General features: G+C 50.4%; 1 protein-coding gene across 5 annotated transcripts; it reads left to right on the top strand.

The window, feature by feature from the left end:
* The first annotated feature begins 45 nt into the window (after positions 1 to 45).
* On the top strand, positions 46 to 5,549 carry SLC35C2 (solute carrier family 35 member C2). Of its 5 annotated transcripts, none has more exons than XM_056507390.1 (9): positions 46 to 316; positions 393 to 543; positions 2,131 to 2,194; positions 2,414 to 2,486; positions 2,642 to 2,810; positions 3,092 to 3,175; positions 3,504 to 3,568; positions 4,381 to 4,510; positions 4,655 to 5,549. In XM_056507390.1, exons 1-9 carry the CDS (start codon positions 203 to 205, stop codon positions 4,774 to 4,776), a joined length of 972 nt encoding a protein of 323 aa, XP_056363365.1. In that variant the 5' UTR covers positions 46 to 202; the 3' UTR covers positions 4,777 to 5,549. The 5 variants fall into 5 exon arrangements, with proteins under 5 accessions (XP_056363365.1, XP_056363363.1, XP_056363366.1 ...); XM_056507388.1 differs by having other exon boundaries at positions 3,504 to 3,679; XM_056507391.1 differs by lacking the exon at positions 3,092 to 3,175.
* Positions 5,550 to 17,486: the final 11,937 nt, after the last annotated feature.

The raw sequence follows: 17,486 nt of genomic DNA, 5'->3' as shown, positions 1-17,486 counted from the left end.
TCCGCCGCCGTCACTCGTTCGCTCGTTCCCCCGCCCCGCCGGCCAACGTCACCGGCGGCCCCGCTTCCCCCGGCGCCACGGCCCGCTCAGCATCGCGGCCCCGCTCCCGCCCCGCCCTGCCCCGCCGCGGCCCCGGCACCGGCATCCCCCATTCCCCGGCCCCGCTCCCTGCTCCTCGCTCCCCCGGCGCTGTGCCGGGCGCATGGCGGGGGCGGGCGGCGCGGCCCTGGGGCGGGCGGCGCTGGCGGCGCCGCTGGTGCTGCTCTACTACGGCTTCTCCATCGGCATCACCTTCTACAACAAGTGGCTGATGAAGGTGCGGGGTGGCGGGGCGGTGCGGGGCGGCGGCGGCGGGAGGGCGGCGGCGGTGACAGCGGCTGTCGGTCCCACAGAGCTTCCCGTTCCCGCTGCTGGTCACGCTGCTGCACCTGCTGCTCATCTTCGCTCTGGCGGCGCTGGCCCGCGCCGTGGTGCGGTGTCACTCCGGGCGGCCGCGGGCAGCGCTGTCCTGGGCCGACTGCCTCCGCCGGGCCGCCCCCGCAGGTACGCGGAGCACAGGGGCACGGGACATGGGCTTGGGGCACGGCAATGTGAGAGAGACATTGAGGTGTTGGAGAGCATCCAGAGGAGAGCCACGAGGATGGGTGACGGGAGTGGAAGCCTTAGGAGCAACGGCTGAGGTCACTTGGTGAAGTGGAGACTAAGCATGGAGAAGTGGAGACTAAGGGGAGACATCGTTGTGTTCTTCAACATCCTCATGAGAGAAAGCAGAGAGGCAGGCACTGATCTCTTCACTCTTTTAACCAGTGACAGGATCCAAGAAAACATGAAGCTGAATCAGGGGAAGTTTAAGTTGGATATTAGGAAAAGGTTTTCACCCAGAGGGTGGTTGAACACTAGAACAGGCTCCCCAGGGCAGTGGTCATGGCACCAACACTGAGTTCAAGAAGTATTTGGACACCACTTTCAGGCATAGGGTGGGATTCCTGCGGTGTCCTGTGCAGGGCATGGAATTGGACTCAATCATCCTGGTGGGTCCCTTCCAACTCAGCACATTCTGTGACTCTGTGAGGCTGCTCAGGGGTGCAGGTGACACTCTGGCCACTTGAAGAGCCATTTGTCTGCCTGGGGTGGTCGGGGCCAATCTGCTGGGACAGGGTGAGCTGTGGGGTGCAGCCATCACTCCGGCCCTTGTGTTACCCTACTAGGTGTAGGGCAGGTGTAGATGGTACTTACAGTTTCAGCCTTCATTGCTCATTACAAAGGTTTGTGAGAATAGGAAGAGGCTACACAGAACGAGTCTTTGAAGGAGCCACTGGCACATGAGAACAAACGAGAACCTTCTGCAGCACCTTAACAAGTTGTCTCTGCAACTAACATTTTAACTGGTATCAAGCCATGCATTGCATCTTTCTCAGGGTAGAGCTTGGTAGAGAATTCATCATTCATGGCATACAGAGCTGTACCTGAGACCAAGGAGCACAGAGCTGTAACTACTGCAATTCTTTGGCTGTGTGTTTATAGGCTCCCACAGAACAGCATCTGCTCTATGATCTCTGGCAAGGTTTGCTGTACCTTACATAGCATGCCCCATGATTTCTTGAAAAAAGCTTCCTCCACATCTGCAGCAATTTTACCTTTCAGCATGGCCTGCCCTTGGATCAGTAACACTGTTTCCTGTGGTGGGAAACTTACACAGGCGGGGAATAGACTCTACCAAAAGCTGCACCAGGGTTAAGGCTCTGTACTGATTGCTGCTCCTTCAGGCTTCTTGCAGTGGCCCTCAGACTTACATATTATCATGCTCTGATACATTCAAGAAAGACTTTATGCAAATCTGCAATCACTTTCAGTCACAGGCAGGGCACAAGTTATTTCTGGCTTTTTTGTAATGCATGTTGAGTGCAATGCTGAGACCAACTTGAGTCACAGGGAACAGGACAGAAACATGAAGAGCTGAGAATATCTGAGTTATGCTGGTTCTAAAGAAGTAACTTGAGGAAATCTTATTTTTTTCCCCTGGATCTGCTCTGCTGTCTATGTTTGTGGCCATGAAGCAGGGTTTTGTGGTGGGTTTGTTTAATGTCATAGAAGACAGTTAACTTCAGGACTTTTTCATTGATTCTTTAGCTCTGTCAACTTCCTTGGATATTGGGCTGAGTAACTGGAGCTTCCTGTATGTCACTGTCTCCCTGTGAGTAGAAACACCACATTCCCTGGGAGCCTCTAGTGGGGTTTGGAGTGTGCTTTGCCAGGGTCTGTTTCTTGATCAGGTGTTTGGTTAGTGGGGTCAGCATGCAGAGTCTGTGATAGCTTGCTGGTAGCAATGTAGAAATGAGTGATGGTTCCTAATAGTACTTTGATAGGAAAAACTATATTGAAGGAGTCTGACAGTGTATTTTGGTCCTTACAGCTACACGATGACCAAATCCTCTGCCATTCTCTTCATCCTGCTTTTTTCACTGCTCTTCAAGCTGGAGGAAATGGTAAGGGTCCCACACAATGCTTTAGGGAGGGAGGTCAGTCCCAGGGAAATAGGCAGTTGCATGCACAAGAAACATAAGCAGAGGAATGATGCAATTATGGGAGTGAATCTGAAAGGAAGAAGGTGCCTGTCTCTGTTGTGTCTGCTCTCCTGCAGAGGGTGACATTGCTGCTGGTGGTTCTGCTCATCGCTGGGGGACTCTTCATGTTCACCTACAAGTCCACACAGTTCAACACCCAGGGGTTTGTGCTGGTGCTCTGTGCCTCTTTCCTGGGGGGCATTCGCTGGACTCTCACACAGATTCTGATGCAGAAGGCTGAGCTGGGTATGTAGGATGGTAGGAGAGGGTGGTGGTGCTGGTAAGAGGGAGGGGAATAAGGAGAGGTGATAGCCCTTGCTGCAGAAACAAAACATCTCTTGGAGGACATTGGTAACCTTGGGCACGGGATATCTGTTGGTGGGTAATGAAGGTGGCTTAGTGTCTGCAGCAGCAGTGGGCATCACAAATAAGGTGTATGTCTAGAAATGGTGCTAATAAAGGCTCTGGGATCTGTGTTATTCCCTGGCTTGTTGCTGCCTGCTCTGTTATTGATTCTCCTTTTTCAGGGCTCCAGAATCCCATTGATATCATGTTTCACCTGCAGCCGCTCATGTTCCTGGGGCTCTTCCCACTCTTTGCAGTGTTTGAGGGTGCGTGAGTTAATTAGAGAAAGCAGGGATAGCTTTACAGAGTAGTTGGGAGATTGCCTAGCAGTTTGTTGTTCAAGATGATTCACTTAGATAACTGAACAGCTATGAACTTTGCAAAGTAGTTAGAGACCTGGATTTATCTTATGCTGGCAGGACATTAAAGAGGGCATAGAAGTAGTAGCCTGCCACACTTGTGGAAGTAAGGGCTGTGAAGAACTGGCTCCACATCCTCCTGATACTGGAATGTGAGCAGCCCATCCCATCAATCTTATTAAGAGGAATCCTGGGAGCTGGGAATGGATTCTGCTACTCATTGTCTTGTTCCTAGGCCTGCCTTTGTCCATATCAGAGAAGCTCTTCCGTTTCCATGAAGCAGGAATGCTGTTCTCTCTGGTAGGGAAGCTGTTCTTGGGTGGAATTCTTGCCTTTGGTCTAGGCTTTTCTGAGTTCCTCTTGGTTTCCAGAACATCTAGCCTCACCCTTTCCATTGCTGGCATTTTTAAGGTAAGGCATGGTTCCTGTGCTAATGCTAGAAGGCAAGTACTGAGTCATCCCTATTGGGCTTTATGTGGTGGGAGCTTGCTTAGATCCTTAGAAATTATCGCTTGTTATTTTTGTTCTCCTTGCACAGGAGCTTGATGCTTTGCCTTGCAGTCTCTGCAGTGAAGTCTCTTGGTCCCTGGCAGCAAAGGGCCAGAGACTAGTGGCTGTTCTGTAAAAAATACAATTAATGATCAAAGTTTGTTGGAATGTGCGATAGGCTAAAACACATTGCCCTTGTGAGCAGCAGATGGTGTGGAAGATAGGAGGGGTAAGAAGGGCAAGCTCTTGCATCACACCTGCATATGACCAAACCACTGGTTTGAGCTATCTCTGTAATCTAGTTTGGCACATCCTCCCCTCCTCAGAGGAGTCCAGCATGCATACTTTTGAGCTGAACTGTGATATATGAAATCTCTCTGATCCAGAAGTTGTAAGATTCCTCTGTAACTGAGCTATGCAGTCAGATGACTTAAAATCCCACATCCCAGTTTGACAGGTTGTTTGTTTCTAGAAACTGTTTTTAGAACTCTGTTCACATGAAAAAATGTGCTGATAGAAATTTAGCAGCCTGACATCTTGATCTAGGCTTCAGCTGTAAAATGTCTCATGCATATCTCCTCAGGTCCTGCCCTGCCACTTGTCATGTTTTTTTGTTTCCACAGGAAATCTGCATTTTATTCCTTGCCACACATTTACTGGGAGACCGCCTCAGTCTCTTGAACTGGCTGGGCTTTGCTGTCTGCCTGTTAGGAATCTCCCTTCACGTTGTTCTCAAAGCCATGAATTCCAAAGGTGATTGTTTTAAATCACGTTCTCTTTCTTTGTGGGCTTTCTCATTGCTTTAGTAGGAGCTGGGTCTGGTTCCAGCTCCTTGCCAGTGCCAGGTTTGGTGGGAGCTCCAGCAAGTTTGTCACTAAACAGGCTGTCTGCATGCAGGTGACAAAGCACTGGAGCCACACAAAGAGAGCAGCTGTGCCCCTGACCTGGAGCTGCTGCTGCGCCACCCTGAGCATGGTGAGGAAGAGGAAGAGGTTGTTGAAACCCCACAACAGCACTGACTGAACATGAAGCACAAAGCCACCTGCTCTGTTCTTACCAACCTGCCTGACAGCTGTCCAGGAGGAAGGTCCAAAAGTCTCTGTGATCACCCAAAGCAGAGCCAGGGCCTGGTGAGAGAATTCTGCTGTTCTGCTACAGGATGAATCTGTAGAGGCTGCACAAGAAACAGGCAATATCCCTTTCACAGGAACTTGGAAGACAGGCCCTGGTTCAGTGGATATAGAATGGAGAGGTGAGACAGGGAAAAGCTGTAAAAAGTCCACTAGGGGATCCTGAAGGCTGTTTACTGAGAGGGTAGACCGTGAGCTGTAGAATGAACATGGACATGTCTGGACTGCAGGCTGAGTGGTTCAGGGATGATTTTACTGCTGTTTAGGCTTTGACTTCAAAGGAGAGGGTAGATACACCTTCCCTTTTTTTTATGTTTCTGCAAATTAGGAACTCCCATCCTGTGGGATCACATGACTGAAAAAATCCCTAGAGTTGTCCCAGTGAGAAGGAACTTTTGTGCCTGGGGACCCCCATGTTCTGTGTGCATAGTAAGAAGAGAATTAAATGCTGGTATTTGGGACCAATTGAAAATTATGAACATTTCCAGATGATGTTGGTTGTAGGGAAGACAGGGATGCAAGAGTACTTCTGGTGCTACAGGCCAAGAGGAGAATGAGCAGTGTCACAGGAGATCTAACTTGAGCAATAAGCTTAATAGAAAGTGTAGGGGGTTTTGAGGGGAGGATTGTTTGTTTTTTAAATAAAGTCTTTTTCTGATTCACTTTTTTCTGTACGTTCTGTGCCTATGCTTCATCAAGCAGAGGTCATTTGTCTTCTCAACTCCTTTTCTTGTAGTCCTCCACTGACCTTGCTACTGCATGTCCATAAGGCTGGCACACAAAACACTTGCCCAGCTATCAATGATCTCTAGAATTGGGGAGATGTTCTGCAGACTCTCATATTTATGCCAGCTAAGAGAAATTACTGACTGCTCTGCCTTAATGCACCATATCCTAAGAAGACTTTTAGTACTGTGGCTTTTTGTAAGAATCTTATCTCTTTGCCCCATCTGATTGGACCATTTCATTTCAGTGCTACAGTCCAAGAAGGGGGAATAGCAAGATTTAAGATGTCATTTTTGTTTCTGCTAAGCCTCAAGTGGTGTTGGGCATGTGGCTGGTTTTTTGCATGGCAGAATTCCCACATTTTTCAAAGTTTTGTTCAGTGTTAGCTTTTGTAGTTTTTGGAGTAGAAACAACTTGACAGAGTTTCCCAAAGGGATAACAGTACAGTCTTTCTTCTGGCAGGAGCTGGGTATTAAAGTGAACTTCTCATATTCTGTTTGAGAGCCTGAGCCATTTTGAGAAAATGGTCCCTCTGTTGATCTTGCTTCTTAGTTTTCAGATGTGAAGTCTTTCTGATGACTTTAATCAAGAGCGTGTCCTGTAAAAAACTGGTTCTGAAGAAAACTTTTCTTATTAGTGATCATCTTTGATCACGTTCTGGTAACTGGCTTCATAGCAGACAGCAGGTGGTGCAGCTTCCTCATGTAAAGCTACTGAACCAGCACATCCACACCAGGCTGGAACACCAAGGGATTTTGTGCATCAAGTAGAATGTCTGGAGCTGGGCCCTAGCTGTATTTTCCAATAACTGGGACTTGTGATGCTTCCAGCAGGATTCACCCTGTTTCCCCTGCCAATAGCTGTGAGCTCCAAGCGCCAAATACTCTGTACTTGATGTGGGACAGTGGCACTTTCTGCCCATGAAATATGTTCAACAGTATCACAGCTGCCTCCTTCACTTCAATTTCTGCTCTCCTACAACTGAACCTTGGGAATCCTGCTGTTAACTCATGTCCCTGTAAATCCAAGGTAAAGGCAATTTCATTCTCAGGCCAGAATTTGCACCAGCTGTGGTGCTTGAAGATGAATTCCAATTGTGTTTGTGACCTGTAGAACCGCATAGACTTGTTTCCTTTGTAAGACAGAGGTGATGCCCTAGAACTCCAGCCCTGGTTTGGAGCTCCTGGAACGTGGCAGAGTTGTGGGCAGGCTTGGGAGGGGTGGGGTGGGACTGTGCTGGTGTGCAGCAGAGTGTTAAAGGAGCAGCACAGCTCATCTGTTGAACACTCTCCATCTTGCTTGAATGGGCACTAATATTTAATGAAAGGAGAAAGAACCTTTTCCTACCCGCTCATATAAGGAAAACATCCTACTGTGCATTGAAAATGCTGGAAATGGAAAAAGATGGAAGGATGAAGAACTTGGAGGAGGGAGACAGGAAAGCTGAAGCAATGGCATAAAATAAATGAGAATGCACAATCCTGTAGTGAGTGTTGAAGTACAGACTGCAGGCATGAAGAAGTGAGATTGGAGTCTACCAAGGAGGGAGGATGGAAGTACAGACAGGATGGTAGTGGGAGCTGGGAGTCCCAGTAGATCCTGTTTGCCTGTGGAAATAGCCCTGGTGGCTTTGCAGTGCCTTGGCCAGAGGTAGTCAAGGCTTCTCCGTGATGCTGATGGTGTTTGGATTGATGCAGGGATGGGAAACCCTGGGAACACCCAGCCCTGTGTGCAGGCACAGGGTCTTGTCTGCTGCCTTTAGAGGTCTCCTGGTGCCACAGTGAGGTCCCTGTGGCTGTCTCAGAGGAGTGGTGCAGCTCACTGCTTGTGCAGCCCTTTTTCTGACGAGCCCAAGCCAGGGGCCACTTCAGGGGACAGGGGAAGTATTTTTCAGTACAGACAAACATTGTGTGGCACAGTTTGGTTCTGCCCCTTTCCTCAAAGGAAGTGTGTGAAGGCTGCATGTCCTGGCAGCGCCCTGGAGCAGCGCAGTGCCAGGGACACACGTGTGCTGCAGCAGCACAGGAAGACCAGCCCTTTGGCTGGGGAGAGCTGTCTGTGCTGCCCAGGCTCCCCTGTCTGTGCCAGCCCACACCAACACAGCCACCCTGGCAAGGGAGGGTTGCCATTGCATATTGATGATGTTTGAACTAATTAAGCAGCGGAAGCGAAGCTGAATGAGTCTCAGAAGTGCTGCACTCCTTCCGCAGACTCTGTTCCTGCCTGTAGGACCAGGTGTTTACATGTGTGATGATTCTGCCTCCTTACACATCCCCCTGGGACACCTCTTTATTTGAAGAACAGATGCTTGGCTTCCTGCTAAATTTTCAATACCATAAACATCCTGAGGGCAAGGGGAAAGTGTCCCTGCAGACCCCCTGCACTCCTCTGGTCCTCTGCCCAGCAAGCAAGGTATGTAACAGCAGTGGGCTTACTGTGAGGAAGCAAGCCTGTCTCCAAAACACACAGGAGTAGCAAGGCAGAGCAGCAACATGGGGCCTGGTGCCAGCAGTAGGGCTGCCTCAAGATGTGCTTTGTTTCTCATTTCAGCTGAACATCTCTGTAGTATTAATTACATGGTTTGTGGTTGGTGACTTGTGAGATGGGGAAGGGGGAGCTCAGGATGTAGATGGCAAAAATGCTGGTTACTGCCTGCCTGGGGCTTTAAAGGGCTCACATTCATCTGCAGTCTCTGCAGTGGTAAATAATTGCCTCTGACTCTGATACCCCTGCTGCTGTACCGAGACTCTCTTGGTTTTTCTCATTGCTGGGGTATGCAGATTTTGATGTTCACAGCCTTGGATCTCTGCAGGATTTTTCTGGGAATTGCACTTTCCATTGTCCTCTTGCCATCATTGCCACGGTACACCTTCATCAGTCCCCTTCCTCACTGCCACATCACCCCCAGGAAGGCAAAGAATGGGGGAGGCTTTGAACAGAGAGGAGAGGGAAAGACAGCTGGGCAAGAGAAGTGTAGAAATGGCAGAAAACAAAGAATATGAATGGTTGGAGAACACCATCACAGCATGGTTCAGGTTGAAAGGGACATTGGAGGTCATTTTGCCCAAGCCCTTGCTCAAGCAGAGCCACCTAGAACTGCTGCCAAAGAATGTGCCCCGATGGCTTTGAATATCTCCAAGGAGGGGGGCTCCACAACCTTTCTGAGCAGCCTGTTCCAGTGTTTGGTCACCTTCGGGGGAAAAAGTGGGTCCTGAAAAAGGGAGAACCTCCTGTTTCAGTTTGTGTCCACAGCATCTGTCTCTGACACCACTGAACAGAGCCTGGCTCCATCCTCTTTTCACCCATCAGGTGTTTATTGACATTGACAAGTTTCCTCCTGAGCCTTCGCTTCTGCAGGCTGAGCAGTCCCAGCTCTGTCAGCCTTTCCCCAGGTGAGAGGGGCTCCCAGGCCCTTCACAATCCTCATGGCCCTTTGGTGGACTCAGCACGTCCATGTGTCTTGTAGTGATGAGCCCAGCTCTGTGCACAGCACTCCAGGTGTGGCCTCAGCAGTGCTGCAGAAAGGCAGGGATCACCTCCCTTGACCTGCTGGCAGTTCTTTCCCTAAGGCACCCCAGGATATCATTCCCTTTTTTTGTGGCTAGAGCATGCTGTTCACTCAAGTGAACAGCTAGAGAGCAAGAACCTGCCCAGTCTAACACTGTTAGAGGTTTGCTGGGGCAGAGAGCTGTCCTACAACACCTACACTGGCATAAGTAGCCCTTCCATCTCATTCTGTGCTCTCCAGCCTTGCAGAGCTGTGTAATTGCTGTATCTATCAGTGCTCCTTGCATTAACAGCCAGCAATTGGCACCTGTGTTAAAGAGCCTGGTTTCAATTACTGCTGAATGCAGCTCAAACTCCAGAGCTGGGAGATTACATGGGGGAGGAGCTGTAGTGCTCACGTTTAAGCTCTCTTTTTCCACCAGGTGCTCCTCTTTCCCCAGGGATGAAGCTTTTTTCTGTGTCTTGCTTGTGCCTTGAATCTGCAAAGCTGCCAGCTAAGGCTGCCTGGGAGGAGAGGCTGTGCCTCTCAGGATCACAGAGCTCAACTCTGTTCTTCCTCATGTGGATGTTTCTTACAGAAGCCTCTACTACAAATCCTGCACTGAATGGTGGGGTTGCAAGGTGTGGGAGGAAATTAGTCTTTGTAGATGATGGTGTTCCCCCAGCCCCATGCAGCAGCAATCCTGGGGGCTTTCCCATTTCCTGCCCTCAGCTACACATTGGAATTTGGTTTCCAATGCATCAGCACAGCCCTGTGTGCTGGGCCCTGCCCCCTCCTGCTGCCATTCATCATTTCTGATCCAGTAAATTACAGCGCCGTAAAAATGCACAGGGAATTGTTTTCTGTGTTATAGAGCCATGAGCCCTTAAATTTCCGTTTGTTTAGTGGTTGATGAATGGACAGTTGTGGCTGGTGCTGGAGCCATGTGGAGTGGTGAGAGAGCTCTGACTACAGTCAGGGCTCCCTCCTGCAGGCTAAGCACCAGGGGCCCATCAGTTTGTGAGGCAGCACCTCTGGGGCTCCCCTTCCCAGCAGAACTGTTCAGTTCACAGCTGGGGTCAAGGGAGGGATTTGGAGAGGCTAAGTCAGAACATTTAGGCTTTGTTCCTGCCCTGTAGTGGGAGTTTTGTTGTGTCTGGGACGGAGCTGCTGGGTGGGATGCCAGGGTAAGAAGTTGTGCTGTAGAAGCAGGACTGGGAGTCCGGGCTCATCAGCTCCCTGAAGGACTGGTTCAGTGGGTAGGAGCCCTGATATCAGGAAATGGGGGTAAATGAAGAAACTTGGCACAGTGTGAGTGCAATGGAATGAGGACTGGGGTATGGCTGGTACAAATGCAGAGGTCTGGCTACAGGCATATGGGGAAAGACTGTGCTGGCATCCAAGGAATGCTGTGGCTTAGTGGCTTCCCAGTGACAGAAGTTCTGCTTGATGCTGGAAGTCAGCATCCATGCTGCTGTTGTCTTTCTACTCTCCAGTGACCTGGAGGCTGCACCTGGACCACAGTGCTTACACTGTGAAAAATGAGGCATGGCCACCACTGCATAGTTTGCTTCCCTTTTTCTCTACGTGGCTATTTTCCTCCAAATGTGGTTTTAAGTAAGTCTTGCACCACTTTGGACCTGTCTAATGGTTTTGACACTGGATGTAAACTTAGCTGCATGACTCGTGCTACAGTTGAGTCTGAGTCCTGCCTTAAGCAATAATAAATTCCTGATCTAAGCTGCTCTGCCTGCACTGTGGATGCATATCATGTTCTTCTCCTGTTCCCTGTCTCTTCAGACTGCAGGCCACTAGGAAGAGCCTGGGAGAGGCCTCCAGCTTTCTGCTCCTGCTCCAGGGGTACAGCACAGCAGTCATTCCACTGCCCTGTGATCCAGCACTTGCATAAGTGGCAGGAGAAAGCACAGAAGGAGTTAAATAGTGCTGGAAAAATTGGTATTTAATCCATTGCTGTCCCTTCTAGCAAACCTAGATGGGAAAATGCCTCCCTGTTGGAAACAGTGCCTCTCAAAAATGGAAATGCAGGATGGCTGGGGATTACGGTGCCTATCACTGGAAATGGGTTTCTTATCATCTCTCTGAGCTGAATTGGTGGGGCAGCCTCTGAAAATTGAATTGCCTTCCCTGTTTTGGTCTCTGCCATTGCATCCCTCTTGTGCTCCAGCTTTGCACCCACCTTCCCAGCCTCTGGCTTGCCTTGTCCCCAAGCTCAGCCGAGCAAGGGCTGCCTCTGAGGGAATCTGAGTCTGTGGAGAGGGACTGTCCCAGCTGCAAGGTGGGCAGCACTGGCTATGTCTGGGAAGATTCATCCTTTGGGTTCTCAAGGCCAGGAGGATGTACTCCCACTTTCCAAGCCTCCCTCTGCCGTGCAAGGGCAGTGGTGGCCTGGAAGAGCCTGGTTTAGGTCAGCTTGAGGAAAGGTGTGAAATAACAGAAGACATCAGGCACTGCTGGAAATAAGAGCTGGTGATGAGGAGCTGGGTCCAGGATGGATGAGAGGCAGAGAAGATGAGGGAGCTGTAAGAGATCAAGGAGGGACCACGTTGAACACATCAGGGCAGGAATGAGTGTGATTTTAAGACTGTGGGCAGCCTCAGCCCTGGTCTGTGCTGTGCCAGGAGGAGACATCTCTCCCACCAGCACTCAGGCTCTGTTCTGGGATGGCAAGGAGGCTCTTTCAGTTCCTCCTCAGTCTCGGCACACCACAAGCACCAGCCTGTCCCCAGCTCTGTCCCCACAAAACCTCAGGGGCTCACTGCTCCTCTGGCCAATATTGGGTGAGGCTGAAAGCTGATCAAACCCTTTCTCATGGTGCAAACTGCAGGCCCCAGCCCAGATGTCCAGCTATGCCAGTGATGATGTCCAGCCACAGTGCAGGGACTCCTTAAAAGGTCTTTTTTTCCAATGTTTGGTTTGGGAATAATTATCTTTTACTGAGCTGTATTTTACCATAGCTTGCCAGTGCCTAATTTCATCCTTGTGTCTGTCACAGTATGATTTTTTTATTTTGAGGAATTTCCCATCCTCTGTTAGAATTAAATGTGAGCCATAGGCACAAGAGCTGCTGAGTGTCCACCTGTCTATGGCTTTTCAATTCACCAACCTGCAATCATGCTGCTCCAACACACAGTTGGTGGCCCTGATTCTTTGTCTGCCAGAACACACTGAGTTTGAAAGTAAAAATTATTTAGAACTAATTGGGGATTTTTTAAGACTCTAACGGAGCTACTGTCCACAGTTAATGGAATCTGAAGCAAATCTCTTTCTCTCTCAGAATAGTCCCTCTGCACTGAGCTGGAACACATGAAGTAGTGCTGGCTGTCAGGCCAAAGCACTAGCCAGGGGCCTGGCTCCTTTTGGAAGAAAAGGCTGTACTCAGGTTGCAGAGTCTTGCTGTCTGCCCTGAGAAAGATCAAGGGGACCTTTTCTTGCTAGGGCGCTGTTCTCGCCCTCTGCTGAAGGACTGACTCAAATTTCTGATAACTAATGGGAAAAAAAGTTATCTTTAATCATACAAGTACCTCCTTAAACTCTGAGGGACAACTTGTGGTCAGGTCTAGCAGCATGAGAGGGGTGGGGAACCTTTATCTCTGCAGCAGAGGAAATTATGGCCAAAGGCTTTAAGCTGAGGGCCCTGTTACAGAGCCCATTCCTGGAGTACAGTATGGGTTTACTTGTTGATCCCTAGCAGCATCCACAGCTGCATGGGAGAACACCCTGGTTTGTTATGTGACACAGGCTCACCCTGCAGTGCTGGCCTGGAAAGGAGGGACAGGGATGGGGGCAGACCTCTGGCAGCCACAGGACAATCCTTAACGTGATTTTGCAAGGTTTCCTTGTTGCCAGCCCCACATGCACTGGAATGGGCTGCCCAAGGAAGTGATGGAGTCACCATCCCTGGAGGCATTCAAGAAGTGACTCAGTGTGGCACTTAGGGTATAGTTTAGTTGATGTGGTGGTTTCTGGTCAAAGGTTGTACTTGATGATGTTGGAGGTTTTTTCCAACCTTAGTGATTCTGTGATTCTGTACTTCACAGCCTCTGCCCTGCCCCAGGGGCCTGTTTTTGGGCAATGGACCCATGGAATTATCTCAGGTGCATTTTGCAAGGGGGTTGTTTCTCAGCTCTTGGTCCAGGTCCACCTCCACTCAATGGGGGCCAGCATAGAGCTACCCCCTGTGTCATCTGTTGATGTGAAGGGTCACCAGCTGGGCACAGGTGCCCTATGGGGCCATCACAGACTCCTGGTCACGGGTCATGTGTGGTCATGTTTTTAACAGTTTGTCCAAAGCAACTCACTATTTAGTTTTGGGTTAAAACTGATAAATCAAGGTGACTTTGGGGAGAGAAATAATTCCTTTTGCAGGATTTGCATAATCCTGACTGGTGATATGATAATGGTGTTTGTTAAAGACAGAACACAATGAATTAATACTGTTAAGTTGCTGCTGGAAAATGCAAAGCAGGTAATTTACAGTGGGTGCAAGCAGGAGTGTGAGTACAGCAGGCTTGGCACTGGAAGCACCAAGCCCAGAAGGCTCCTTGGCACAGAGTCAGCAACAGGTACCCCCTGCCCTCTGCTTGGCCCTGGCTAAAGGCTGTGCTTGGCTTCCCCAGGGGAGGATTTCCTCTTTCAGTCCCTTTCCCCACTGTCTCTGTGAGACTGGGATTTGCTCTGTCCCCTGGATCATTCTGGAGAGCCAGCTGTGCAGGGCCACTGCCTGTGGGTAGGGACAAGGGAGCTGGGGGTGACATGTGTCATGCTGGCTCTGAAGGGCTCCCCTGGGCACAGAGATGCCCTGGTGAGGAGATGGGCCCTGGCACTGGCCTTGATGCCATCCAGCAGGCTCTGGAGGCTGCTCATTCCTCCCACAGCAAAGATGAAGTCCCTGGGGTGGGCACAGCAGCCTGGGGACCTGCCAGCTCTGCCCAAGCCCTCAGCTCCCACCTTGCTGAGCCAGGCTCAGCTGAAGGAACGGTGCTGCAGGCTGAGGATGAAGAGCTGCTGTGAGGCAGAGGTGGAGGGAGGTGTTTGGGAAAGGTGCATGGGTGTCTCACTCATTCCCTGGGCTGGCTCTGCACTTCCAAAGCCATCCTTCCTGCCAGACCCCACTGGAATCCTAATGCACTGTTTATCTCTGCAGCTCCACAGCTCTGTGAGAGGGAGAAGCTGTGCAGGAGCCAGAGCAGGATTTCAGGCTAATTGGATTCTGTGTCTCCGTGGCTTCCCGTGTAGGCAGGCGACTGGGATTAGTGCAGTGTTTCTGAGGAATGGAGGAGAGCAAGGATGACCTGCACAGGGATTTCCTCCTGCACAGCTTCTGCTGCTGCCTTCAGGAAAGGACTGAGCAGGGAAGGTTTTGAACAGGCCATTTAGGTGGAAGGGCCCAAAGCAGCATGTCCCCACCATCCAAATAGCCTTTTTTTTCTAAATCTTAGGGGAAGGGAGGGGAAGGGAAGGGAAGGGAAGGGAAGGGAAGGGAAGGGAAGGGAAGGGAAGGGAAGGGAAGGGAAGGGAAGGGAAGGGAAGGGAAGGGAAGGGAAGGGAAGGGAAGGGAAGGGAAGGGAAGGGAAGGGAAGGGAAGGGAAGGGAAGGGAAGGGAAGGGAAGGGAAGGGAAGGGAAGGGAAGGGAAGGGAAGGGAAGGGAAAACTCAAATACCTCCTGAGCCAGCCTGCCATGAGATTGGTCTTTCTTGCTGACTCCTTTTCAAGGAACCAGAAAGGGAAATCAAAGAACCAGTGGCTCCTGTGCTCCACCAGCCCCCTGCCTGGCTTTGCTTCCCTTTCCCTCCCCAGTTCCATCCCCAGGCCTGGCTGCTGGCTGGGAGCAGCTCACGTTTGAACCTTCTCCCTTCTGCCGTGTTCCTCGCTGTGTTTGAGGCTGTCAGGGCAGGCACAGGATGCAGCTCATTAACACAGATTTACTCCTGTATAAACATTTCATTCCTTTAATTGCACGGCAGTCACGCCGCGGCAGCAGCGGCAGTGGCTCTGCTTGTGCCAGGTGTGCAGCCCCAGCCAGGACACGTGGCTGAGCTCTCACTGCCCTGTGACACACACCGAGGTGCCCATGACTGGAAACCTGAGCTGTGCCCGCTCTGGGTGAGTGCACGGCCCCAAGCACTGTCTTATGGGATGAGAACCACAGAATCCTAAAATGGCTTGGGTTGGAAGGGATCTTAAAGATGATCTTGTTCTAATGCCCTGTCGTGGGCAGGGACACCTTCCACTATCCCAGGTTGCTCCAAGTGCTGCCCACCCTGGCTTTGAACACTCCCAGGGATGGGGCAGTCACAGCTTCTCTGGGCAACGTGTACCAGGGCTTCACCTCCCTCCCTAACATCCTATTAACCCTGCTCTCTGTCACTGAGAAGCCATTCCCCTTCATTCTGTCACTTCATACCCTTGTACATAGTTCTTTCCATCTCTCTTACAGCCCCTTTAGGCACTGGAAGGGGCTCTAAGGCTTCCTCAGAAGCTTTTCTTATCTAGGCTGAACAACCTCAGTTCTCAGCCTGTTTTCAGAGCAGATGTGCTCTGACATCTCTCTGGCCACAGTTGTGTGGTAGGACTGGAGTATTTTCCTTGCTGTGCAGAGGAAGGGCAGAGGTGCCCAGCCCCTGGCTTTACAGTGTAGCAGAATAGGGAATGAACCCCTGTGTCAGCAGCTGTGCATCCCAAGAGCTGCTGGGGTACTGGGTGTACAGTGTCTCTTCTGTGCCAAGAGACAGCCCTTGGGCACCTGGGCAGTGGCATGGAGCCTTGACAGGGTGCTTGTCCCCACAGCACACACTGAGCCATGCAGGAAGCTGAGGGTGGAGAGAGGGCCTGAGCCACTGTGAGTGCCAGGGAGGGGTCCCCCAAGAAGATCTTGGATGTGGCTGCTTCCTGCCCTTTGCCACTTCCTTCCCATGGCACTACCAAAATGCTGCCATCTCCCAAAAGCTTCCTGACAATCCCTTTGTGGCAATGAAGCACCTCTGGGGCCCCATTGGTGCAGGAGGGTGCAGCCAGCAGCAGTGCCTGCTGGGCTCTGAATGCAGGGTGGCAGCTGCTTGCAGACCTGCTGCTGCAGCTCATGGTCTCTTCTCCCACATCCTCATTCAAATGTTAATTTTATGGATGCTTTTATAAATCTTGTGGCTTTCCCCTGTCCACAGGCTACATAGATTTCATCTTGTTGAGAGGTGACACTTCTGGCCTTTGGTACCAGGCGATCAATTTAATATTCTGAGTAGTAAAAAACATGGGACCATATTAACTCACAATTACTCTGCTGCTCCTTCATGTAACTCTTTCTGTGCCATTCAAAATACCAGGATGATGAATAGGTGCCTCAGCTGTTGGCAGAGCCACAGGCATGGGACAGCACCAGCCAGAGCCAGCCTCCCAGCTGGAACAGCTGCATGGTGTCCAAATTGTGAGCTGCTATTCTTCTGCTTGCCAAGAAGACAGAGGCTGGTGCCCACCTCTTTGTTAGACCTGGCAGTCTGGAGAAATGCTTGTACCTTGCCTTGGTGGCCCTTCCAGAGGACACCTGCAGGTCTGCCAGCCACCCAGCACACTGATTTGCCAGGCTGAAAGGAAAAGGCATCCCTCTGCTCACTGTGAGGCAGCCTTGCTGTTGACCAGCCTAGAAAAACATGTTTGGGTCATTCCATCAATGTAAAGGTTAAATGTTTAACTGCAGCTATTGAAAACAAAGCAACAGCAGCAACAACAACAGGAGCAGAGGAAGTGGAGGCCTTATCAATGTCTGGAATTAAGATCTGCATCTGAGCACCTACCAGGTACAGTGTCCTGAGGTCCTGACTGGGCCCTGCCTTTGTTGAGAGTGTTGCCTCTCAACACTTTTCAGAGCTGCCCATAGGTGACAACAGCTCAGCCCCACTTCACCCCAGCTAACAGCTTTGCCAAATGGATTTTTGGGCTCTTATTTTTGCCTGGGAATTTTGAAGAGGCACCTGATGTGCTCTCTCTGCTGATAAAGAGGGCTTCTTTATGTTGCATCCTTTCTTTTAGCCACTCAACCTCTGTGAGTTATGGCAGTGAGAGTTATTTGAGTACAGGTCCTTTGTTAAGTAAATATGGACCTGGAGGTGTCATTATTTCCTACCCTGTGCATCTCCTACTTCAGTAAATCTGTAGATTTCTCATATATTTAACTCTTGTTGTTTTGCAAAAAAACACTTTATATTTTAGCATCACAGAGCAGGTTGTCATTTGGAAAACATGGCTCACAGCTTTCATGGCTCCATTACAAGTTGCCATATGCATATAAGTAAAACGAAGACCTCATCATGATGCAATGTATCCAAGAGTCCCATAATGCCCAAATTCCCTCTTCCTGTCACATTTGCGGGTG

Source organism: Oenanthe melanoleuca, chromosome 20, assembly GCF_029582105.1.
Source record: "Oenanthe melanoleuca isolate GR-GAL-2019-014 chromosome 20, OMel1.0, whole genome shotgun sequence".
Classification (NCBI taxonomy): domain Eukaryota; kingdom Metazoa; phylum Chordata; class Aves; order Passeriformes; family Muscicapidae; genus Oenanthe; species Oenanthe melanoleuca.
This window is presented reverse-complemented; position numbering and strand designations above follow the sequence as displayed.